Source organism: Notamacropus eugenii, chromosome 4 (assembly GCF_028372415.1).
Source record: "Notamacropus eugenii isolate mMacEug1 chromosome 4, mMacEug1.pri_v2, whole genome shotgun sequence".
Classification (NCBI taxonomy): domain Eukaryota; kingdom Metazoa; phylum Chordata; class Mammalia; order Diprotodontia; family Macropodidae; genus Notamacropus; species Notamacropus eugenii.
The window spans coordinates 124995352-125020944 of NC_092875.1; the positions used below are offsets into that span (position 1 = coordinate 124995352).

General features: G+C 41.6%; 1 protein-coding gene across 2 annotated transcripts in view; it reads right to left on the bottom strand.

Annotated features, from left to right (window-relative positions):
* COL14A1 (collagen type XIV alpha 1 chain) overlaps positions 1-24695 on the bottom strand; it is a 248731-nt gene extending 224036 nt beyond the window's left edge. For both annotated transcript variants that reach the window (XM_072603195.1, XM_072603197.1), the window contains exons 1-3: positions 24582-24695; positions 23989-24187; positions 8140-8265 (exon numbers count right to left, since the gene is read on the bottom strand). In XM_072603195.1, coding sequence (XP_072459296.1) covers positions 8140-8227 — 88 coding nt within the window. In that variant the 5' untranslated portion in view covers positions 8228-8265; positions 23989-24187; positions 24582-24695. The remainder of the gene's footprint in view (positions 1-8139; positions 8266-23988; positions 24188-24581) is intronic.
* Between the last annotated feature and the right edge of the window lie 898 nt (positions 24696-25593).

A 25593-nucleotide genomic window follows, 5' to 3' on the forward strand; every position in this document is an offset into this window, starting at 1 on the left:
TAGAGTCAGGCTTCCACTTTAGGAATTGGGCCAAATCACGCTCTTCAGAATATATTAACTTCATTCCTGATGGAAATTTGGGAGGAAGGCCAAGGAGGACCCTTTCATTAACCTCTTCATAGTGACAGGGCTAGGCTTGTTGCTGACAGAGATTAACATTTATTTAGAAAATAACTTCTCTATCCCAAAGATCTTTAATGACAAAATGCTTATGAGAATCATAATTAAGTAGGAGAGAAAATTTTTGGAAGTCAGTCTACTGAATCCCCATATTATGGAAGTGTAGGGGAGTTCTACTTACTCTATTACCTCACCATCAAAACTCCACTGTGAAAGGTTCATCCATTTTAATTTTTAAAGAGCTGCTATCACCTTTAGCAGAAGGTCTGCTTACAAAAGAAATGACAATCCAGACAAGCAAGTCTAGATCAGATTCCAATAAATTTGCTAAACACCCTTACATTATTCTTTTATGAAGACAGTACATTAGAGCATTCCGAGCTCATATTGGTCTGATCAGCCACAGTCAGACACACTGAAAATTCACTTTATCATAGTGATGTCATTTTGGTCCTCTTTGAAAATGAAGGACAACAACCAACCAACATTAGTGACACATTCAGAGACCTGAGTTTATGAGTTTATGATTTTAAGTACATTACCCTGGTGATTGTTGTTTAGTCATGCCTGATTCTTTGTGATACAATTTGGAGTTTTCTTGGCAGAGGTACTGGACTAGTTTGCATTTCTTTCTCCAGCTCATTTTATAGATGAGGAAACTGAGGCAAATAGGGTTAAATGACTTGCCCAGGATCACACAGCTACCAAGTATCTAAGGCCAGATTTGAACTCACAAAAATGAGTTTTTCTAACTCCCAATCCAAAGAGTCATCTGGCTGTCCTAGATACAGGGTAGATGAAGGGTAATCACAAAGTGGAAAGCAATAGCAGCTGGGGGAGGGGAAAGTAAGAAAGGTCTCCTGAAGAAGCTGGAATTTGAACTCTCTTGAAAGAAGCTAGGGAATATAGGAGCACAATACATAGGAGAGCAATCTGGAATTATGCCCAAAGAATTATTAGACTACCTATACCCTTTGACCCAGCAATGCCCCATCTATTTCCAAAAATGACTAGGAGAAAAAGGAAAAGAACCTTTATGTTCTAAAATGTTGATAGCTGCTCCTTTTGTGATGGCAAAGAACAGGAAATTGCAGGGATTGTGATGGAACACTACTGTGCTATAAGAAATGATGAGCTCAATGATCTTAGGAAAACACAGAAAGCCTTGTGTGAAATAATGAGTGAACAGAGCGGAACCAAGAGAACACTGTATACAGTATCAGCAATATTGTTTTAAGAACTAGAGTGACTAAGTTACTTTGACTCTAATAAATACTCAAATTAATTGTAAAGGACATATGATGAAAGATGCTATCTGCATCCAGAAAAAGAATTGATAAATAGGAGTATGCACAGAATAATTTTACATACATACACACAGCTAGAGCCAGCTCAGTGTTTGGGAGGCTCTGAAGAAAAGTATGGGAGAGAAGAGGTATTAGACTGACTACCAAGCTGAAGGTCTATAGAGCCGTATGTGCTGACCTCATTGTTGTATGCCTGTGAAACATGGGCAGTGTACCAGGGTCATGCCAGGAAACTGAGTCACTTCCATTTGAACTGTCTTAGGAAGATTCTGAGGATCACTTGGCAGGATAAGGTACCAGACACTGAAGTCTGTGCTTGAGCTGTTCAAACTATGCTTCAGAAAGCGCAACTCTAATGGACTGGCCACACTGTTCAAAAGCAAAATGTATGCTTGCCAAAAAAGTTCATGGAGAACTCATACAGGGTAAGTGTTCACATAGTAGTTAGAAAAATGCATTGTTAATATATTTTTGCTTAATTTGAAGATCTTTCCCATTCATTAATAGGCCCATGTGACCTGCTTAAATCACATGGAAGCCTAAGTCACATGTGGTAGGAAGAGCTTGCTGAACAGGTGAAACAGGAAGGGTGGAACAGAGCTGAGAGGAAGTTGGTGAGAGCAGTTAGGGCAGAGGAGAGGACACAGGCACAGCTGGTCTTGCAAGTGTTTTGCTTGGGCGAGGGGGGGGGGGCAGGTTTGGGAATAGTTTTGTCTCCTGCAATGATAATGTGTATTGACTATTTGGTTACTATAATGGATTTGACTTTCTAGTGTTGGGTTTTGGCTTTCTGGTGTCTGAACAAATGCATTTCTTCTGTCTTCTATATGGAGAGTCTGTTATATTTTGATATTCAGAACTATGCTGGCATATTCAGAGTTGCCTTTGGTGTTGTGAAACTTACATTGGTGATACAAAGAAGTGATACAAGGACACTCTCAAGGCCTCTCTTAAGAACTCTGGAATTGATTGTGTGACATGGGAGACATTGACACAGGACCTTTCAGCAAGGCATGACCACATCAGAGAAGGTGCTGATGTTCACATGGACTATTTGTGCCTGACCTGTAGTAGAGCACTCTGAGCTCTTATTGGTCTAATCAGCCACAATTGAACACAATGAAACCTGACTCTGGCATAGTGATGTCATTTTGGTCCTCTTTAAGAACAAAGAACAAACAACTTACTATATATACATATGTGTATGTGTGTATGTATACACACACACATACACACACACCTGTTTGTGTCTAATTTTGGCCATCTCTAAAGCAGGGGGAAGGGGTAGAAAAAAAGACATTTACATGATAACTTTGTTGTATATTTGAAAGGAACAGCAAGTTGTACATAGTAGATTTGCAGTTTCATATGCAATGATCTTTTTTATTACACTGTTATGGAAATGCTTGTTTTATTCCACAAATTCAAAGCAAAATAATTTTTTAAAAAAGAAGAAAGAAGCTGAGGAACTAAAAGGTAAGGAAAGGAGGGAGAGAATTCCTGGCATGGAGAACAGTCAGTGCAAACACATGAGGTAGGAGATGTTCGAGGAGCAGCAGTTTAGCCAATGTAGATGAATTGGAGAGTGTGTGAAGGGACTAACATTATAAGAAGATGATAATATGACATATCATGATATATCATAATGATACATAATTATATATTGTCATAAAATATAAGAATAATGATATAAGAAGATAAGATGAAGAAAGAGGTCCAAGTTGTGAAGTTTTAAGTGCCAAACAGAGGACTTTCCAGTTGCTTCTGGAGGTGAAAGGGAGACACTAGAGTTTATTGATTGGGGGAGAGGGGCGGTGACAGGGGCAATAATTGTAGAAGTCTCAAAGAAGGAGAGTTCAGTTCAAGCGAAAAACTTTTAAACAACAAGAATTATTTACAAGTCAAGTGAATTCACTTAGGAGTAATGGGTTCCTTCCCACTTGACATCTTCAGGTAGAGATTTGATGATCCCATGTTTTGGATGTTATGGAAAGGATGACCCCCAGGCAGGGTCACAAAGAGTTAGACCTCACTGAAACAGCTGAATAACAACAACAAATGGAAAGGATGCCTCCGCATTTTGGTTATAATCTCTGATGTCTCTCCCCAGCTTGTTAGGTTCTACGCCATTACTCTGTCAAAAGCACTGCCAAAATAATTCACAGATAAGAACACCAACTAGTTGAGATCAACACAGTATGGAGCATACTGAGAACTTTACATGTATTTCTTGGAAGTGATAATATGTATTTAATGAGTATTCACATATATTACAAAGATGATAGAAATATTAAAAAGGAAAACATTACCTACTGCCTACCTTGACCAGAATCTTAGAGTGGGAAGAGACCCTTAGAAAGTACCTATTCCAACCTCCTACCCTAAATCAGAATTTTCTCTAACCATCACTGGCATATGATTGCTCAGCCTCTCTGCTTGAATATTCCCATGACAGCAAACTCACTACATCACAAGAGAGGATATTTCATTTTTGGACATCTCTAATGGTTATAAAATTGTTTCTTAAGTTGAACCAAAATCTACCTGACTGTTGCTTCCACATATTTATCTTAGTTTTGTCCTCTGGAAATTGACAGTCCTTCAAATAATTGAAGAAAGCTGTTAGGATAAAACGTTTTTCTTATCAAAATATGACTTTGCGTCTTTTCAGTCCTTTACAACTTACAAAGTGTTTTACATTCTGCACATACATTCATTTCTAGGCCAATATTTCCCAAATCCTTATAAAACATGGTTTTGAGCTCCCCTCTTCTCTGGACATGCCCAAGTCTGTCAATACCTCTCTTAAAATTTGATTGGCACAATCAATGCTGAGATGACTAGAAAGATAGTAACTGATATTTATGGTAGTAACCCAGCTTTAGCTTTAAGTAGGAGCTAACCTGAATTCTAAGTATGGGTTTATTATCTCCAGGAATTCCTTTTTGTAACTGTCCAAGCTAAACAAGTCTGGAACCAAAAACAGCTTGTTGGGAGAAACTTTTGCCCTCTTTCTTTCATTACTCAGTACATTGTCACATTATCATATCTAGCACAAATCCAGAGCTCCCAGTACCAGCACACTGAATTACATGTCTTGAGAGATGCTAGAAAAATGTAAGAATAATGGAGGTGCTTGGACCACTGAAGTCTGAATCCCTCTGTATAGAAAAAGTGTCTCACATGAGATTATGGCAGCAAATACATATTGGGTTTAAAAATGAGAAGTTATTAAGTTATTTTTAAAAAATGTTATTAATGTCTCTTGTTTTTGCAACACAGTTATTTTCATATATTATCCAAGTTTCTAACCCAAAAACCCACTCTCATAATAAAGTAAAATAGTTAAAGGCAAAATCTACCAATACAGAGACCTAGTGTGCTGGTGTCTACAACATTTTGCCCTTACAGCCTTCCCCCTCCTTCCTGAAAGAAGATGAATGACAACTTTCTCATCTCCTCTACAGGGTGAATTTACTGTTGTGGAAATTAGTCATTTAAAAAGAATGAACATTATGTGTATAAATGAAAATTGGCATTAATCTTTTCAATCTTGATGAGAACATTTTATATTTTATACAGAACATGAAGTCAGAAGACTTGAATTCAAATTCCAGCTTTCATAATTCCTACCTATGCAACAAATTGGCTTTAACCCTTTCCATCCTGATGAGAACATTTTATATTTTATATAGAACACTGACATCAGAAAACTTGGGTTCAAGTCCCAGCTTTCATAAGCCCTACCTGTGTGACTAAATACAAGTCATTTTCTCACAGCCTGTTTTCTCATTTGCAAAAAGGGGCAATATTGACACCAACTACCTTCTGAGGTTGTTGACAGGAAAGCACTTTGTAAATCATAAATTGCTATAAAAATGCGAGCTATTTAAATGACAATCCGATAAAATATTGGCTTCAGTTTGGGGGAAAAATTGGAGTCATAGTTAGAAGAGTTTGATTATAATATACAGCATTTATGTGGTGCTTTGATTACAAAGGTTATCTTGTTTCCTCACAAAAATACTGGGAAATAAGTGCTAGTATGATCCCCATTTCAGAAATAAGGGAACTGAGGCAGACAGAGGTCATGAGGTTAGTGTCTGAAACTGGATTTAAACTCAGGTTTTCCTGACTCTGAGTCTGGTAATGTTATCCACTGTGCTACCTAACCGCAGTCTTGTTCTGTTACTTATTATCTGTGTGATCCTAGGAAATAAGCTCTACTTCTCTGGGCCTCAAAGCTCTCAGTTGTAAATTGAGGGGTTAGTTTGGATGATCCAAAAAGTACTTTTCAGCTCTTTCTGATACGGCAATTCAATGAAAACATATTAAGTGTCTTTCATTGGTGTTTAAGAGGCCTAGGCTACTCCTGGGAGAAAGTCAAGGAGGGTGTTCCTTGTTCCCTGAGGTACCAAAAGCCCAGCCCCAAAGTCTTCTATTAAGTAAACAGTTGGTTAATGAGCCCACAGGCACTTTCTAACAAGCCTGCCGTTCAAAGATCACAGCTTTAAAGCTAAAAAGCTGAAGAAATTAAGGCCCAGAGTTGAAAGTGATCTAGAGAAGGCCACACAAGGACTGGATTACTGCCCATGCCATCTATCTTAGTCTAGGCCAGGGCCAGTGTTCTTTCCACTATGGCAATCTGCCTCCATTTTCTCAAAAGGTATACATGTAGGTAGAAAAGTCACATTTATTCCTTCTTCAAGATCATCAGTATCTAAATATATTTATTAAAGAAAAACTATTATAAATCAGGTCTTAGTTTGGCTGAAATTTTCTTCTGTCTATATTGTACATACACAGTTGTTGGCATATGGTTTCCTCCATTCGAATATGAGCTCCATAAGGGTAGAGACTGTGCTTTTGCCTTTCTTTTTATCTTCTGACCCCAACCCCCCTCAGAAATGACAATTCTGATTTCTGATGGTTTGTGGTGTATGTACAGTCAGTCAATCAAGAAGCATTTAAGTGTTTACTATGTGCCTGGCACTGTGCTGGGGACTGGCTGTTATCCTTCATTCTCGAAAAGGACAAAAAGATGACACTATATTGGGGTCAAGGTACAGTCTGTCCGACTGGCTGATCAGACTAAGATGAGCTCAGAATGCTCTACCACAGGTCAGGCACATATAGTCCATGTGAACATTTAGGGGATAGATATCTCTAAATTTGTATATCTCATTTCTTTTGAGCTACCACAATTCTGCTTTGCTCACAGAACACAGTGCCCCTTTTGATGTGGGCATGTCATTGTCAGTGGGCTTTTGCTAGCATCTCTCATCAATCTCAATCAATCCCAAAGTTCTAAAGAGTGTAGAATGTTCCTGATACTCTGCTAAGGACTATGGATACAAGGAAAGGCCCACAGGAGATGACATTATAATAGGAGAGATGATATTTAACTAGGTACAAATAACACAGACAAAGAAGAGACGAAATGTACCAACCGTGCCTGGAAATGTCACCGAGAACATTCAGTTCTGGAGTTCTCTGGCCCTGAAGGCAAGCTGGGAAGTGTAGTCAGTTGTCCTGTGAATTACCCTCACTATACTAAGCTAGCAACTTTTAAATATATAAAGGAACTTCAGGTGCTTAGCATTTGGTCTAAGAGTAACTGGTCTTTTTACATAGTGTTTCAAAGTTTCCATGGCACTTTTACATATATTACCTCACCTGATTCCTGTGGAGTTGTTCCTAAGTATCATCATCTCAATTATTTTTAGGAAGAAAATGATGGTCTGAGAGCCTGATTCAAGGTCTCAAAACTGGTATCTCAGAAAATTTGTACTCAGGTCTCTTGACTTTAAATTCAATGTTCTGTCCACTACACATACCTACAAACTTTAAGGAGGGAAGTGGAGGGGGCTGTGGTTAGAATCTGAGGTTTCTGTAGTAGAGCATGGATATAGCTTAAGTACAAGTTACTTGGTAGCTTCAAGCCATTGGATCTGAAACATTCAAGGTGCTGGCAATTATGTCTCCCCTTTTCACATAGCTAAGGCTCAGCCTGATGGCTTCGGAGAAATTCCTGAGCCTGTTATTCAAGCCCTTCCACGATTTGACTTCAACCTGATTTTTTAGCCTTAACTTTCCATTAGTCTGTTTCACATATTCCATATCCTAGCCAAAATAGACTATTGCTGATTCCCTAATCTTGTCCGTCCTCTCCCACCTCCTAGGATTCAAACAGGGCTTCCTTCATGTCTGGAACACACTCCGTGTTTCAGCTGCAAAGTCAAGTTGGAAATCTCATCACTAACCCAGAGCAGCTCAGCAAAATGTAACTAATGGTACATTTATACATTGACTAGTATAACTAGCTATACAGTGTATTACTTACTAGTTTTATATACTGTGTAACTTAGTTACACATTAACTAATAACATTAGTTTTATTAGTAGCCTTCCTTATTGGCTTGGGTTCCATCCAACCCCAAAGACAGCTCATAGGTAAAAAGCTGTTTTACTCAGTCCCCACCACTGAGGGAAAGGACATATTTCCATAGTGTTAATGACATCCAAGAAGAACAGCTGGTGCTTGACACAGATAAAGAGTCTGGCAAATAAAACAGTAGGACCAGCATGAGAAAGGGTGTGAAGGGGGGGAGGGCTATGTGTGGGTGTGTGTGATGTGTGTGTATGTGTGAGTGCACTCATGGAGGGGGTGGGATTTTGCTGACAATAAGGAACATAATAAAGTTTTCAATTACCTTGACCCTCAACATAGCCGGAGAAGTGGATGAGTGCCCCCAAAGCTGGAAGCAGCCAGTACCAGGTCTTGCATTGAAAAGTCTTCATCTTATTTCCTGCCTTTTACATTGAATGTCTCAGCAGACCTAGAAATATAGAACACAGAAGCATTTCAGACAACTAAACATGCACTCCTGACTTAAAGTCATGCTGATAGAATGAGTCAAATGATCCACTGTGCCCCTAGAAGAAATCAGAGATAACTGGCATTTTACTCAGTGCCTTGTATTGGACAAAATGCCTCAAAAACATTATTTCATTGGAACTCTCATCAAGGTTCATCCCAAGTGCCCCCTCTAGGATACCCTTTCTGTTTTTCACAGTTGTTAAAATCTGCCACTGGAATTATTTTGGATTTAATTTATGTGTATTTTGCATTTACTTCTCTGTGTACACGCTGGATACCCCAAGTAGAGCATAAGCTTCTTGGGAGCAGGGATAATTTTGGTTTTGACTTTGTATCCACAATGCCCAACACCCAGTAGGTGCTTAAGAAATGTTTATTGAATTGAGCCTCAAAACAACCCCATGAGATAGGTATTACTGGTATTATCTCCACTTTGGAGGTGAGGAGACTGAAGTTCAGAGAGGAAGAAAACCACACTGGCTCATGGCAAGTATTAGAAATAAGAGTCAAACCCAGGTCATTTTAATTCTAAGGCCATTAGTCTACTCTGTATACCACTTCACCTGTCAGTTTACATTTAAAAATAAAATTTGATCAAAAGAAGACCATCCAAAGATCCTAGGCAGGCCGAGAGATTGCAGGTCATAGACAGCAGAGGGATATTAGTTACTTGTTTGTTTTATGTAGAAATAAAAGATGGAATTATAGAACCTGTGGGATTAGAAGGAATCTTGTCTAACTTTTATACTCAAAATACAAATCCATCCCCAGCACCCCCAGGCAGGTGGGGATCTGTTCATTTCCCTGGGATGTTATCAAATTTCTCTTCTTCATGATCAATATCCCCAGTTTTTTCAACTGATCTTCATATTACATGATTTTTAATTCCTTGGCCATCATGGTAATCCTACTTTGGACACTCTAGACAGGCAAATAGTGCCTCCATTTCTACCAGAAAATATATATAATATTGCCTCACTTAGCACCTTTCTGAAATTGGAATTGCAAAAAGTGCACTTCATATACTTGAAGACATTGAATCAGGCCTCAGCCTTCTCTTCTCCAAGCTGAACAATTCTCAAAGATCTTATTGTCTAACAATTTGTAGCTTGCTTCTAAAGTTTCTCCAGGTTTTGCTATTTTCATTTATGAGAATTACTCAAGCAGTAGCTGACTTAAAAAAAAAATATGTGCTTAATACTTACTTAAAAGGCAAGTCTAAAACTCTGTTAGAATTTATTTTGGAACAGGACTCCTAAGGCCTTCTCCAAAAGCTCAGCAAAAATGTCTGTAATGTCTCCCCGGTTTCAGGGACAAATGAGGTAATTAGATAGGTAGCCAAAATAGGGCATATATAGTTAATACTCCATTAACCCTGGCCACACCAAGGCATCCAGGAAAGGAATGGGTGCTATACGGTACAAGGTAAGGATACTTACAGACATCATAGTTCAGAGAAGGATCCTTTTAAAAAGAAATAGGTAAATTGTTTGGAAGTCCAAAAATTAAACTCTTATACCACTTTCTGCTAGAAAAGAGGAAAAAGTGACCGGAAACAAAAGAACAAGAGAACCTTTCCCGAAGTTCTTGTATTTGCTTATTTCTTTGTTCAACCTACAATTTCCCTTCTAGACTTAAGTGTGAAATAACATGATTTCGTGCTTGGTCAAGGCCAATTTTCTGAGTCTAGTGACTTGACTATCTTCATGCCATCTGAAGGTACAAATATAAGACCTTCCCCCTCATAAATCACTACCCACTCTGGCTAGCCGTCAAGCCTAAAGTTCTTACTTAGTAAGGGTTCATTCCCTTGGATTAACGCCTTATCTCTTTTTACACATTAAATCATTATCAGTTACTCATCCTTTGGCATACCTTAGTTTATCAAAGATTTGTAAACTTGACGGGTGGTGTAATAGAAACCAAACTAGCTTTGGAGTCATAAAAATCATGGATTTAGAGCATGGAGGGACGTTGGAGATTATCTAATCCAGACATTCTTAATCTGGGGTCCAAGAATTTGTCCTGTTTTCTTCTTGACTTTTATAACTTTTTCAATACAACTCATTTCCTCTGGAATCCTCTGGATTTCATGACATTCATTTAACAACATTATTCTGATAAGGGGCCCATAAGCTTCACCGACTGCCAAGGGACACAGGACACAATCAAGCCTCAGGCCCTTGCATTTGAGAGATGAGGAAACTTGACCTGAGGGGGGTTGAGTGATTTGCTCCAGTTTACCTTGGTAGCAAGTAACACATCTCTTTAGAGTTTAAGCTCCTTGAGGTCAAGGCCTGCCTTTTACCTCTTTTTGTATTCCAAACACTTAGCACAGTGCTTGGCACATAGTAGGCACTTAATAATTGTTTATTAATTGATTGAAAACTGGGATTAGGCCTAGATTAGATTAGGCCTATTCATTGAATTGTTGATAATCACTCTAAAGTTAGGAGGGTCCAGAGGAGCCCTCAGGCAGGGCCCCAGTGGAGTCCCAGTTTCAGAGTGCAGTAGCTTTAAGGTTTTGGGAGAGGACAGAAGAGGACAGGGGAGAGGAGAGGAAAGGAAAGGAGAGGAAGGGAAATAGAAAAGGAGCCAGTAAAACCCAAGTCAACTGGGCATCTTTTGCCCATCCAAGTTTATCTTCCTTTGGAGAGAAGGAAGGGGGGAGGGCGAGGTAGACAGGAGGCCTATTCAATGAATGGGCGTTGCCTCACCCTAAGTGAGTGCCTGCAAAGACCTTGGCCTAAAGGGCCCAAGGTCTCCCAGTGCATCCTGGGTCATCTCCAGCCATCCTGAGGAATATCAGGTCTCTGGATTCAGATGGCTCTGGAGGAGAAGTGAGGCTGGTGACCTGCACAGCCCTCCCTCACTCAAAACAAAGTCAAGTGCAAGTCATGTCATAATTTCTCTGATGGCATGGTCTTCTTCGGCAACGAAGGACGAACACAATCCTGTGAGTAGATACAGCTGACAATAGCAGCTGGGTAACTCACCTCCTTCTCTCCTGTCTGCCTCTCCCTCCCCCGTTCCTTCTCTCCAAAGGAAGATAAACTTGGATGGCCAAAAGATGCCCAGTTGACTTGGGTTTTACTGGCTCCTTTCCTACTTCTTCTCCTCTCCTCTTCTCTTCTCTACCCTCCCCTCCTCTCCCCTTTCCTCTCTCCTTTCTCCTGTCCTATCCTCTCCCAAATCCTTAAAGCTACTGCACTCTGAAACTGGGACTCCATTGGGGCCCTGCCTGAGGGCTCCTCTGGACCCTCCTAGCTTGAGAGTGATTATCAATAGTAACTGTAGCTGTTTCCCACCCAGCCCAAAGTCTTTCTTTATCTTGACCTCATTAAAGGGGCCATGCCCTGGCTACTTCTTAAACAGGCCTATTCAATGAATGAGCTTTGCCTCACCCTAAGGGAGTACCTGCAAAGACCTTAGCCTAAAGGGCCCAAGGTCTCCCAGTGTATGTACAGGATATTTAGAAGAAGGAGGGAGCATAGATAACTAGGAACATCTTGAGAAGTATCCTGTAGAAGTGAACACATAATGCTGATCCTTGGAGATAGCGAAGAGATGAGATTGAGCTGAAGACTGAGACAGACAGAGAGACAGCACAACTTTCACAAAAGAAATCACTTTCAGTCTTACCCAACCCAAAGAGGAGGCATCAGTAGAATCATCCAAATAAGTCAGTCAGTCAATAAGCACCTATTAAGTACTTATTATGTGCCAAGAACTGGGGAAAAAAAGAAAAGCAAAGACAGTCCTTGTCCTCAAGGGATCAGGAAAGGTTTCTTATAAGAAAATAGGATTTTAGCTGTGACTTGAAGGAAGCCAAGGATGGTGCAATGGATAGAGAGTGGGACCTGAAGTTAAGAGCACTCATCATCATGAGTTCAAATATGGTTTCAGATACTCACTAGCTATATGACTCTGAGCAAGTGGCTCAACCCTGTTTGCTTCAGCTTCCATATGTGTAAAATGATTTACAGAAGGAAATGGCAAACTGCTCTAGGATCTTTGCCAAGAAATCCCCCCAAAAGGTCAAAGAGTCAGACTGAAAAACAAGAAGTAGAGATGTGGAGGGAGAGCATTCCAGGCAGCGGGGCTAGCTGGTGAACTTTCAAAGTCAGGAGTTACAAAGTGCCTTGCTGGAAGAACAGAAAGTAAGGAAGTCAGTCTCACTGTATGGCAGAATACTAGGGGAAGTAAGATACAACACTAGAAAGATAGGAATGACCAGATTGTGAAGATCTTCAAGTGCCAAGCAGAGGATTTTATATTTGATCCACTGGAAGAGAACCACTGGAGTTTATTGAGTACAGGGGTGACATTATCAGTCCAGAACTTTTTATTGTTTCTGACCTCATTGTGATGCCATTTGGAGTCTTTGGGGGGTCATTGATAATGTAGTGGCTAGCCATTTCCTTCTCCAGTCCATTTTACAAATGAGGAGACTGAGATAAGCAGAGTTAAGTCCCTTACCCAGGGTCATAGAGCCGATAGGTGCCTGAGGTCACATCTGAAATTAGGCCTCCTGACTCCAGACCTGACTTTCCATACACTGTGCCACCTACCTGACCCTAAAAAAGTACAGTGTCCTGGACTTTGGGAAGATTAATTTGATGCCTGAGTGAAGGCTGGATTGGAATGGGAAGAGACTTGACACAGATGCCCCAATAGTCTGGTTGTGAGATGATGAAAGTCTTCACTAAGATGGTGGCAGTATTGTAGGAAGGAAAAGAGATAAAGTATTATGATATTATAAGAAATGTCTTGAAAGTAAAATCCCATATTGGACATGGGAGGTGAGAGAGAGAGGTGAATGATAACACCCAGGCTGCAAGATGGGAAGATGGTGAGCCGTTAGACAGTAATAGAGGAACCCTCACAAGAGGGTGAGGTTTGTGGGTAAAGATCATGAGATACATTGATTTTGATTTATCTGTGGGAAGTCCAACTTGAAGTATCTAACAGGTAGCTGAAAGTGCAAATCCAGTCAAGAAAAAGCAGAAAAGCTATATGACCTAGAAGTAATGATTTTTTTCTTTTACTATTCCTTTCCCCAAGTCTTTTTAAAATAATTTTTATCAGAGAATAAGAGAAGATGATGAAGAAAAGGGCCATATTTGTCTAAATATGTCTCTAAAAGAGTTTCTCACAAATCCCAAAATAAAACCAAGCAACCTTCCACTGTGTCCATCAACACCACTACAATTTCCACTGGAAGGTGATAGAAGCAATAATAAACACGGAATACATAATGCTAATCTTCATGGCATGTTTGTTATTAAGACAAATAAATAAACTTGGGATACATTCAGACTTTGTCAACTCTTCTTGAAGCTGAATTGGTGGAATTTGGGAATTTTGGAGGTGTGGGGGCTGGAAAATTGATTTTATTTGTTTAGTTTGCTTTTTACCCAAAACCCTTGTGGTCTCAGTTTGGGTTTATTTTTTCTTTGCTTTCTTTTCAAACAATGTTTATTAGGATGACTAACATCACATTAGACTAAGTGGAGGCTTAAGTTTTTCCCAAGGTTTTCTGCCAAGTCCTTGAAATTCTGGATAAGAATGTTGGGGACAATCTTTATTCTTACTGGAAACACCATTCAGTAGATACAGCATTGGGCTTGGAACCTTTGTGAGTTCAGATTTGGTTTCAGGCACTTACTAATTGTGAGATTCTAGGCAAGTCACTCAACCCTGTTTGCCTCAGTTTCCTCATCTGTAAAATGAGTCGAAGAAGGAAATGGCAAACCACTCTAGTATCTTTGCCAAGATAAACCCCAAATGGTGTCACAAAGAGTTGGATACAACTGCAATAACTGAACAGTCAGGTTGTAAAATGTTTTAAATACTAGAGGATTGATATTGTCAGAATTGAATGCATCACCCTCTTCACATCAAGATTCACAAGCTCTTTAATTAGCATTATCTGATCAGCAGCTAAATCAAATAAAAAGCAAGCCCTAAAATGCTGCTAGAGTGGCATCAGAGCTCTGGTGGATATCATGGTATGTTAGAGAAACCTTTAGACTCATAATCAGAGAATCTGGGTTTGAATCCTAGCTCTGACATGACCTTGGGCAGGTCAATGAACTATCAGGTCTAAGTTACCTCCTTTTTCAAATGAAGTGGTCAGGGTAGATCAGCAGCTCTTAGCCTGAGATGTGTAAACTTCATTTTTTAAAAGAAGCTTTTAATAGCTATATTAATATAATGAGATTCCTTTGTAATCCTCTGCATTTTATTTTATGCATTTAAAAAATCTTACTCTGAAAAGGGATCCATATATTTTGCTAATCTGAGAAAGGTATCCAGGACACACAAAAAGGATTAGAACCCCTTTTCTAGATGGTCTCTAGGTTCCTGTCCAGATGGGACATTTAGAAGACAAAGGTCAGCACTCTCCTAAGTACCTGCTTATGAGTACTTAGGAGCACTAAGTATGGTAAACTGAATTAAGAAAACTACACACAGATCAAAGCAATTCTGGGTACAAGCCCTATATCACTTGGCTAAGTGTGCTGGGAAATGGCTTCATTTAATAACTCAGATCCCACAGGAATGGGGGCCCTGAGACAATTTGCTCTCCCCACCCAGCCTCTAAATCTTTCCCCAGTGTCTAAGGAATTTTCCAGGACTGATTTGGATTTTCCAAGAATGATGAGTTCGGACTCCCTCTGTCCCTGGTAACTCCAGGCTGGCCAGTACTGATGCAAATACAAAGGCATCTGTGAAAACTGGACTGGTCTCAGACACATAGCGTGTCAGACAGTCTTTGATTCACTGAATTTGGTTCTCTTTGTTAGTCTCTATGGCAAAAACAAAGTGACCACCTTTGGGAGGCCCTTCCCTACTGCAGGGAGCTGATGACTGGAAGTAATTCAGAAAGATGCCACTCACTGGTGTTATAAGAGGTCTCTTCAACCCCACCACCAGTAGCAGGATGCTGGGGAGAGTAGGTAAAGGAGGTCTGATTCAGGTTATAGACAACATTCCCCTCCCATACAGCCTATGTGTTGTTTTTTTAGAAATCTCTTCTTTTGGGGGACTGCTTTCCCCTTCCAGGTCACTGCTGATATTCCTTTTAACAAGATAGATGAGTGGATAAGGAACTGGTCTTGGAAATAGGAAGCACTGAGTTCATGTCCAGCTACTGGGCACGTACTGTGAGAGCCAGTCTCCTGGGACCTGTCTCTTAATGCTACTCACATAGAAGAAGATGCTCCAGGCTCCACTAACAGGGAGTTATGCCAATGAAAGCTTATGGTGGAGATCTGAGCCTCAGGCTCTCACCCCACTCTGTAAAGTTTGGGGAATATTGTTCCACTCTCTGTTCTTCTACTTCATCTGAAAAAAAAACTATTCTTTTTTCTCCCCAGGCATTGTACCTGCCCCCTACATACACCTGTTGGTTTTTTCATATTTAGATATTTCCCTTGGTTTCTGTCCTTGTTTGTTTGTCAATTCTCTAAAACTATGCATTATAGAGGAGTTGAGGTTCTGTATGGGGGAGAGATCTTACACATGGGGAGACCCCTACACACATGAAAGAACAAGCCTGAACTTACGGTCTGTGGGAGCGTGTTTCTGGAGAGTTCATACAAGATGAGATTTCCTTGAGGACACATTCCATGGAGTTCTCAGCTTTGTATCCCCACAGCACTTAATAAAATACTTAAGCACTCAATACATAATTGATGAATGAATGAATGAACAAATGAATAATTTACAAAAAGTCCTGCAGCCCTCCTCTTCTCCCACCCCAATGCCTTCCATAGAGAAGGCCCTGCCAAGAAGTTTTTGGACAAACATTATCTCAGCAATCCACTCTATAAAGGTAAAGAATAGGTAAGGCTTTCTTTCAAGCTTATCAAACCACTAAAGTCACACAGGCTACACAGCAACTGATGGCCCTGCTATGACTTAGGTGATCTCAGACTACCAGTAGATAGCCTGTAATGGGGTTACTTCTGACTCCCTATGGCAGGTGCTCTCCAGCTTCAACTTGCCAGCCTGTTTGGACAAGATTTAGCACCCCACCCCAATGATCTGACTAAGATCCCTCCAAATATTTGGGAGCCCATTTTAGTCCAAGGTAGGGAATAGAAGGAACCCTAAAATGAGTTAATGAAAAATAAGATGATAATAAGATAAAAAATAAAATTAAGAAAATGAGAGTTTAGTATCATAAAACCTCAGAGTTGGAAGAGGTCTTAGAGAGCATCTGGTCCAAATTATTACCAGAAACTCTTCCACAGCTTCCCCCAAAAAGTGGGCAAGCAGTCTGCCAGTAGTGGAAAGGGGCGAGGGGAAAGCCGTACACTTCAGGGCAATTCCAATTGTTAGAGGGTTTTTTTTCCCCCTTAAATAGAGCTGAAATTTGCCTCTCCATAGCTTCAGCCCATTGCTCCCAATTCTCCATTTTGGGGCCAAAGGAGAACAAGTTTCACCGATCTGCCATACAGCACCTTTTTAAATAATGAAATTCAGCTATCATATTCCCATCCTTAAATCTTCTCCTCTCTGGGCCTGAACTTCCCTTTGTATGGCATGGTGTCCAGTCCTCTCAGCTTTCTGGCTGCTCTCCTCTTGACTTTCTTCAGCTCATAAATGTCCCTTCTAAAACCTCATGCCCAGAATAAGGTTGATCTCCCAGATGTGATCTCATCAGAACAACATATAAAATGACTGTGATCTTCCCCTTACTGACCCCTAAGACCCTTTTAAAGGAACCATTGACATTTGATAAGGTTAGAAGGGTTCAGGGCATAGCGCCTGACAAAACCACTACAGTAATAAAACCCAGTGACTTAGGACAGCCCATGGGAAAATGTTTTAAAGGCAGTCTGGGATGTGTGTCTGGGACCCAGAAGGAGGTCGGTACTACAGAGAGAAACTGAGTCACCACCAACACTGAGGGAAGTAGCATAATATTTTTGAAAGAATACTGACTTTGGATTTTGATATGCAGGTGTCCCAGGACACATTTTGGAGCTAAGAAAAATAAGAGTTCAACACATCTAGACATGGATTCTTTGGGACCCAAAAGCCAAGACTCCAAACTTCATTTCAAGATTAGTGACCAAATTGACTTCTTTGCCCTTCAGCACTGTGATTCTGCTCACTGGAAGCAATGTGAGTTCACACCTCCAGCAGGCATGATCTCCCTGTGACTTAGTCTCCTTAGTTTTGAGATGAATTAAGAAGGTACTCTTCAACAATCCATCTCCACCAAAGATACTCCTTGTAAACAGTGTTCACATCTCCAGGAATTCATACCTTCAGCAGTTATGAACTCACTCCCTGGACCTAGATAAAAGCCAGTCTGAGAGGCAAGGGCAGGCCTAAATCCTTTGGACTTGCAAGGTCCCCAGAGTGAAGAAGAGTTCCTGGTCGTGGTCTGCAGGGCTACCAAGAAGCTGACACAGGTTCTGGAGCCTTGAAAGACAGCCAGACTTCATTACAACCTGTCCACCTGTAGAAATCTCACTGTCTGCCATGAGACCAAGACAACACAAGATTCCTCGGTGGGTGAGCAAGTGCAGGAGGGTTGGAAAGAAACTTCCAGAATCTGGCAGGATTAAATTTCAAGATCAATGCAGTGAGGCCCCCTGTGAAGTGACTGTGGAGCTGAGACCTGACCTTTTCATGGACCCACTGAGCACCTCTGAGGAAAATGCCCAGGACACTGAAGGGCAGGAGTTCAAGACCAATGGGGAGGCAGAGATGCCATTACCCTGGGCTGAAGACTCTTGGATCAGTGGCTCCAGATATCAAACAAGTGAGGAAGAGGGAGATGAATGTCATAATGGAGATCACACTCAGCCCAACCTAGTCATTGAGAACTTCAACTATCTGCCCGATTCCAGTAAAGCAAAGAGCTCCCGGAGCAAGAGGAGGCTTCTTCTGGATTCCCCAGAGACCTCAGGCAGGACCAAGAGGCCTTGTCCACAGGGCACTCTTGGTTCCACTTTTTACCATCACCAGGAATCTTCTGAAGTGGCCATGCTGCGTCATGAAGTTAGGAGACTGCACACCAGGCTAGACGCTATGACCAATGCTATGAATGCTTTGTATCAATACACCCAAATCTTGCAAAAGATCCTGGAAGCCAAGGTAGACACTTGTTGGGGCCACAGTCAGAGGGAAATCTGCATTCAGAAGGCACCCACCTGGGATCAACTAGTCACTCCATCTCCAGACCATTCCTATGCCCAGAACTCAACACCCCCTCTCAGGGTGCCCCACCCTCTACTTCTCCAGCTAAACCCTGTGGAGTACCCACCTAGCACACCACAATTCCCCTCCACAGAGAGGCTGGAGCACCTGGGGAGCCGCCTGCAATCTACCCCAAAGCTCAGCACCCAGCTGCTCCCTTCACCTGTAGGGACTGCAAGAAGCTACCAGGAGGAAAACACTGATGATGAACACAGTTACCCTTGGTGATAGACTTAACCACGCAACAGGAGGGGACCCACCCACTTTTGTAAATGGTTCATGTGGGAATTTTTTATACTATTGATTAGGTAGATTTTGTTTTGTTTTGATTTCCTGGTTGGGATTTGGATGTGGGAAAGACAGAAATAAATCCTTGTGAATTGAAATTTTCATTTTGAGAATGAGAATTGCAAAAACAAACAAAAAAACAAACAAAAAAAAACTAAATAAATCATGGTTTCTGTGCTTATTAAAAAAAAATTAAAAAAATAAAAAGAATAAAAAAAATACTGGTTTTGGAATTAGAAGACCCGTGCTTATAGCCTAGCTGTGCTACTTACTTGAAGTGTGACTTGGTCAAATCACTTAAATCTTCTGTACCTCAGTTTCCTCATTTGTAATATGAGGGGTTTAGACTAGGTCTCTAGGGGCCTTTCAGTTCTAAATCTATTTAACATCCTGGCATCTATGACCTTAGGATAATAAAAGGAGTAGTTCACACCTTGGGCACAAACAAGATTGTCATGGAGCAAAGTGTAAAGGAAAGAAACTTTCCTTTAAAAGGCAGACCTAGAAGATCTTCCATTGTGGGAGAAGAAAAAGGATTGGGAGTCAGAAGAAGCGGAGAAAGAGAAGGAACCAAACGAAGAGTGGTCAGTCATTAAGAGATTATTATCTATTGGAAACAAAGTAACACAAATGAGATGTGTGTGTGTGTGTGTGTGTGTGTGTGTGTGTGTGTATATACATACATATATATGTAAAGTTCTTTGCAAACCTTCATGTGCTTACATGAATGCTATCATCATCCTCCTCCTCCTCCTCCTCCTCCTCATCATCATCACATGTCCAGAAAATGGGGAATGACCAAATTGTGGTACATCTATGTAATGGACTAGTACTGTGGGAAGGGAGTAGAACGGAAGAGAAACTGTAAGAGATGTAAAAATCAATAAAACTTTTTTTTTTTAAAGAGGATATCTATAGAAGGAGATAATAAGTTTCTCCTTATTCTAGGACTCCTAGAAAAGATCAAATGACCACTTGTTGGGGAGAGGATTCTTTTTCCAGTATGGACTGAACTGAATAGCCTTAGAAGTTCTTTCCAACTTTGAAATTCTGTAATTCTGTAAGAGAAAAATAATTACTTTCTTGTGGTTGATCCCAAGGCTGCTCCCAAGAATAGGCAAAATTTGTATTCAGATCAATGCAACATCTCTTTTGTTTCTTCATGACCAAGCTTTCCCCATAGGAATATACCCTCGGTTCCATTCCCAAAGAAACTGTCCTAATCCCAGCTAGTGTGTTAGTTCAGTAATATTCAGCCACTCAGCTTGTGGATGACCTGACTCTTCAAAACATCTAATTTCTATTTCTGAATATGTTATATCAGGTGATAGTCATGTGACTCCTCTGACAACTGCTAAAATGTGCAAAAAAAAATGTCATGGTGTAGTGAAAGGGGCCCTCTTCTTGGATTTGAATTCATGAATTAAGGTAACCTTGGTTTTACTTCTAACTTGGTCACTCACTAGCTGGATTAGCCTGAGACTCTGTGTCTTATCTATAAAATGGAGACAATCAGTATATATCTACTTCACAGTATTGTTGAGAGGAAAATGTGCAAACATTAGATCAAGGGTTTTTAATGTAGGATCTATGGACCCCTTATGGAATCTGTGGATAGATTTTAGGGTGTTGGTGACCTTGGATAAGAAAAAAAATGCTCAGCTTTCACTAACCTCCAGTTAAAATGTGGCATTTCAGCTCTTTTTGTGATGGCTAAGAAATGAAATTGAAGGGATGCCCATCAATTGGGGAATGGTTAAACAACCTGGGATACAAGATTGTGATGGAATATTATTATGCTATAAGAAATGGCAAGTAGGATGATTTCAGAAAAACCTGGAAAGACTTACATGAACTGATGCAAAGTGAGATGAGCCAAATCAGGTGAACATTGCACATAGTTACAGAAATATTGTTCAATGAAGAACTGTGAATGATTCAGCTACTCTCAGCAATACAATCATCTCAGATAATTCCAAAGGACTAATGATGAAACCTACTACCCTTCTCCAGAGAAAGAACTAATATTGTTTGAATACAGATTGAAGCATGCTATTTTTTACTTTATTTCATTCTTTTTTTTATTCAAGTCTTCTTGTACAAAATGACTAACATGGAAATGTTTTACATGATTGCATAACCTATATCTAATTGCTTACCATCTCAGGGACCAGGGAAGAGAGGGAAGGATAGAATTTGGAACTAAAAACTTTATTTAAAAAAACCCAAATGTTGTAAATTATCTTAACATGTAATGGGAAAAAATAAAATGTATTAAACTTAAAATGTAGTATTTCTTTCCATTATGAATGTAGGCAACAAACATTATTCTAAGCTTCACCAGACTGCCAAAGGAGACCATGGCACAGAAAAACATTTTTGCAATAGAAAAATGGATATTATTATTTTGGCTCTAGAATCACAACAAGCATGGGGTATTTGCCTTTTGATAACTGATTCAAGAAACTTGGAATACTTTTAAACTCAAACAAATGAATCTCTAATAGTGGAAGTTCAAGTAATATGGGATATATATTTGGGAATGGGAATGTTGGTTTCCCAATTATGTGACTACCTGTTCTGGCTCTTCATAAGGTGAGCCCTAGCTGTTTCCATAAATTTGGAAAGAGGTGTAAGGCCTATAGATTAGAGCAAGTGACATAGCAGAATGGCCTTGAACAGAGGTACCAAACTCAACAGCAAAGGGTCTCAAAACTCTTCTCCCCCAATACCAGTTTAAAATGTAGTTGGTAAATGTTTAAACCAAATTAATAAATATATAATACAACATATATAATGTTAATTCGTGGTTTTCAAATCAATATTCAGCCTCCAGGGATCTGTTTGGATTTGAGTTTATTACCCCTGGTCTAGAAGAAAGAACATGAATTAGGAATCTGAATTGTATTCCGAGTTCTTTCAGTGACGAGTCAATGCTCCTCCTCACTGGCTTCCTCTGTAAAATGAGGGTGTTGGTTTAGACAATCCCTATGGTCCCTTCCAGTTCTACTATTCTATAACTCTAATTCTCCTGGAGAAATTCTTAATTGTCTCTAACAGGAATGTCTGAGAAATAGCAAGTAACATCTAGGACAAAAGGGTTCTCTTTTCTTCCTGAAATAGGTCTAAAACCATCCCTCCTAATTCAGGGCAAGACTAAAAAATCCAGTCCCAGGTGGCTCTAAGAAGTCTGGTCTGGTGGACTTTGTTCTATCTAAAGGACCCCTAGGAGGCTAGGGCTACAATGGAGGTTCGGGTTCACTTTAGCCCAGGATCCCTTGGAGCCAGAAGGGTCCCCCAGGCAGAGCGGAGATTTTGTAAGATTTTCCCAGAGTTATTCCAAAGGGGAAAGCTACTTTAGTGCCTTAATAAGAAGTCAAATACTTGAGTAGATGCTGAAAAGCTATAACCTCTTGCCAGCATCTGCCTAATGGAATACACACACACACACACACACACACACACACACACAAGCGCGTGCGCTCGAGCACCATCTAAGCCTCTTTGGACAAGGATGGGTTTATGTGACCTCATTCATTTATCAAGCATTTATTGAGCTTGTCTTTATGCCTATATCTCCGTCACTTTGTCACCTCCTCAAATAGGACAGAAGGTTCTCCTCACAGCAAGAGATTCAAAGTCAGAATAAAGAAGAATATGGGGGATGGAGTTCGAGCACCTCCCTGTCTCCTGGCTATGGTCAGTAATTCAATAGCAAGACAGATGAAGTTTTTACAAGTAAAATAATTTTCTGTGTTAGCACCTGCAGAATGATGAACTTTTCTAAGGTAAATAGTTCCCTTCAACTCCCTAAACCCTCCCCACCTCCAATAGCAGAAATGTGCTCTCAGGGGCTCCATCTGAGAGACTTCCCCCCAAAAACTCCATTTGATATTACAAATGACATTTTAAATAAAGATTTGTCTTTGGAGGAGACCCCTTGGGACTAAGTTGACCCAGGGCCCCAGAAAAGTGGCTGACTTTCACACCTTCTTTCTAAACAAACTTTCTAAAGGCCCTCAGGGTTTGAGTAAGCACTTATAGATCTCAGCAATAGTTTTTTAGTGAAATACCAGACCACCCACCAGAAACTTAGCTGAGCTCTCCCAACCACATGTAGGTCCATCCTCAACCACTCAGTCTCTCCTCCACTCCCTCAAACCCGAAACCCAAATGCCCAAAGGAGAATCAGAGACTTGTGCAGGCTCCAAGCCAGGGTAAGTCATGACTCTGTGATTCCCTCTAGTTGTAAAGAAGAGTCAAGTTCCAGACAGCATGCCAGACCATTAACCCACATCATCCTGGTGGCCAAGAGAAACTAGAACCTAGAGAGCCTCTAAGCTACTAAGAATCCCAGAGTCCTCCCCTGCTCAAGCGTCGCTCACTTTCCCTTTGCCACCAGAGGACCCAGTTTTCGCCCAGTGACACAGCTTCCTTCATAAAACACATGCACAGTGATACAAGTCTTGACTAAAGTTGGGAGAGGAGGGCACACCTCGGGTCTGAGTGTGTATCTCACTACAGGAGAATGAAAGAAGGAAGGAAAGGAAAGAAAGAAGGGAATGGAACTCCGGAGCACAGAGAGCTCTCCAGCATACCCTGGGGAAAGACCTCCACCCGCCCCCCCTTCCCTCCGCCTCTTCCAACTCATCCAAGGTTTGGCTCTGCTGCAGCCTCTGCTGAGGCTGTAGAGATCTAAGGATTAGGGCATCCAGTTATCCTGGCCCCAAGACTGGGAGGTACCGCCCGGATCCAAGTCTCAGTCCCTAGGCATCCAAACTCTAAGACCTCCCCTTTCTTCTCTTCCACTCCCTGCCCAAGCACCCGAGAAGGGGTGCAAGGGTGTGCTAGTGTGAGCGTGTGTGTGTGTGTGTGTGTGTGTGTGCACGAACAGGGGAGCCATGCAGAGCTAGCGTCACTATGAAGGACTCTCCTACTGCAACCTCAGTTGTATCCATCCCCTGCAATCCCCCAAGCCTGTCCATCCCCAACCCTCCAAAGGTGTTGTCTCAGAGAAGCCGAGGGACACCGCTTTGAAACCAATAATTACCCCCTCCCCCACCCCGCCGAAACAGCAGCAGAGAAGGGTCGGGAGATGTTAAGAAGTTGACAGGTGACTCTCAGACTTTCCGAGGAGGCTAGAAAATGAAGGGGAAAGAAGCTTGAAACTGACCTGTGCAAGGGCAAGCAAGGTACTTGGACAGGGGAACTCTTGTGCCTGGGAAAAGAACAGAGCTCTGCCGAGGGCTATCCCAGGACTTGCTCTCTTCCCTTTCCTCTTAGCTTCTTCCTCTCTCTCCTGCAGTTCCCTGCCTCCAGAAGGTATGTTAGGGTCTCTCTCCAGCTGTTCTCTCCTTCTGGGAGACCTGGATCTGATAAGAAGAAAGGGGAAGAAAAGCAGGCGGCCAATTATAGAGCGGAAGGCTAAGGAAGGGAGGGGGCTCCTGGGAGTGGGGGGTGGGGTGGGGTGGAGAGAGAGGAGGGATAAATCACCATCCATCCCTACACAGACGCCCCACTCCTCCTCCTCCCACTCTTCACCCCACCCCACCCCACCCCACCCCAAAATGTGAGAGATTTCGAGAAGTGGTCCCTGCTCCTGGCTGCGGGGCTGGCTAGTTCCCCATCCTCAAGTTATGTGGACTGGGAAAGGTGTACTTTAAAGTACCCAAAGGTTTGGGGCTCTACTCTCTAAAGAAGTCACATATTTCTCTAAAGCTGTATTTTGAACTCTGAAGGGAGGCACGAGGATATAAGAAATTTTACATTTCGCAGGTGCTGTAGCCTTCCAAGACACTCTTGGCTTCCTTTTCTGTTTTTTCCTCCCGTGACTGTTTCCCTCACCCCATCCCACTACCCCGGAGATCCCACAGGCACCCAAGAAAGGAAGATTAAAAAAAAAAACCTCGCTTGTTTGGGGGGCGGGCGAAGAGAATTAGACTCCATCCAATCCCAGCACTTATTAAGCGCCTCCTATATTCTCGGAGCTGGGGATACCAAGACAACACCCGCCGGACTTTCCCGCGTCCCTTAAAGAATAATAAATGTAGCCCACTGTTTCGTTGTAATGAGAACAGGGGCCCGTGGTAGCTGTTGGTGCAAATGGCATTTCCCTGCCACCCACTTTTTGTCTACTGTCTCTAAATGCCACTCAGAACTTGGGAAGAGTGCTTAATAGGGTCTCCATTTGGTGTAGCTACACGTATTCTAGCCAAGCGTAAATTACTCCCACACAAAGGCTAGATGGAGAGATTTACGGGGCGGAGGCAGTGAATTGTGAAGACCTAGTAATCGGTAAGAAAAGTAAGGCCAAATTGCCCCGCGGAGGGGTGGGGGGTGGAGGAAAAGACTCGGTGAAAACCTCAGTGTTTCTACGAGGCTCTTTCCCCTTCCCTCGCATTTAGGGATTTCCCCAGCGCCCTAACATACGCAGTGTCCAACACCATCCCTCAATTCTCTTCCCGGGAGAGGTGCCCCGGTCTGGCTGCAGTTAAAACTGAAGGAGATAGCCCCCCAGCTTAGATCAGCGCCCCAAGCTACTCCCCGACCCCCCCACCCCGCGCGCGGATACACACACACACACACACACACACACACACACACACACACACACACACACACACACACACACACACACACACACGCTGCACAGCTCCCCAGCTGTGAATTCTTTCGGGGAATTCAGCCGCCCTGAATTCTTTCGGTCACTTTCAATCTTGGAGTCTACTGCACAGCTAAGGGGCAAGGAGGAAGCAGGTGGCCCCTTGGGCACCGTTTC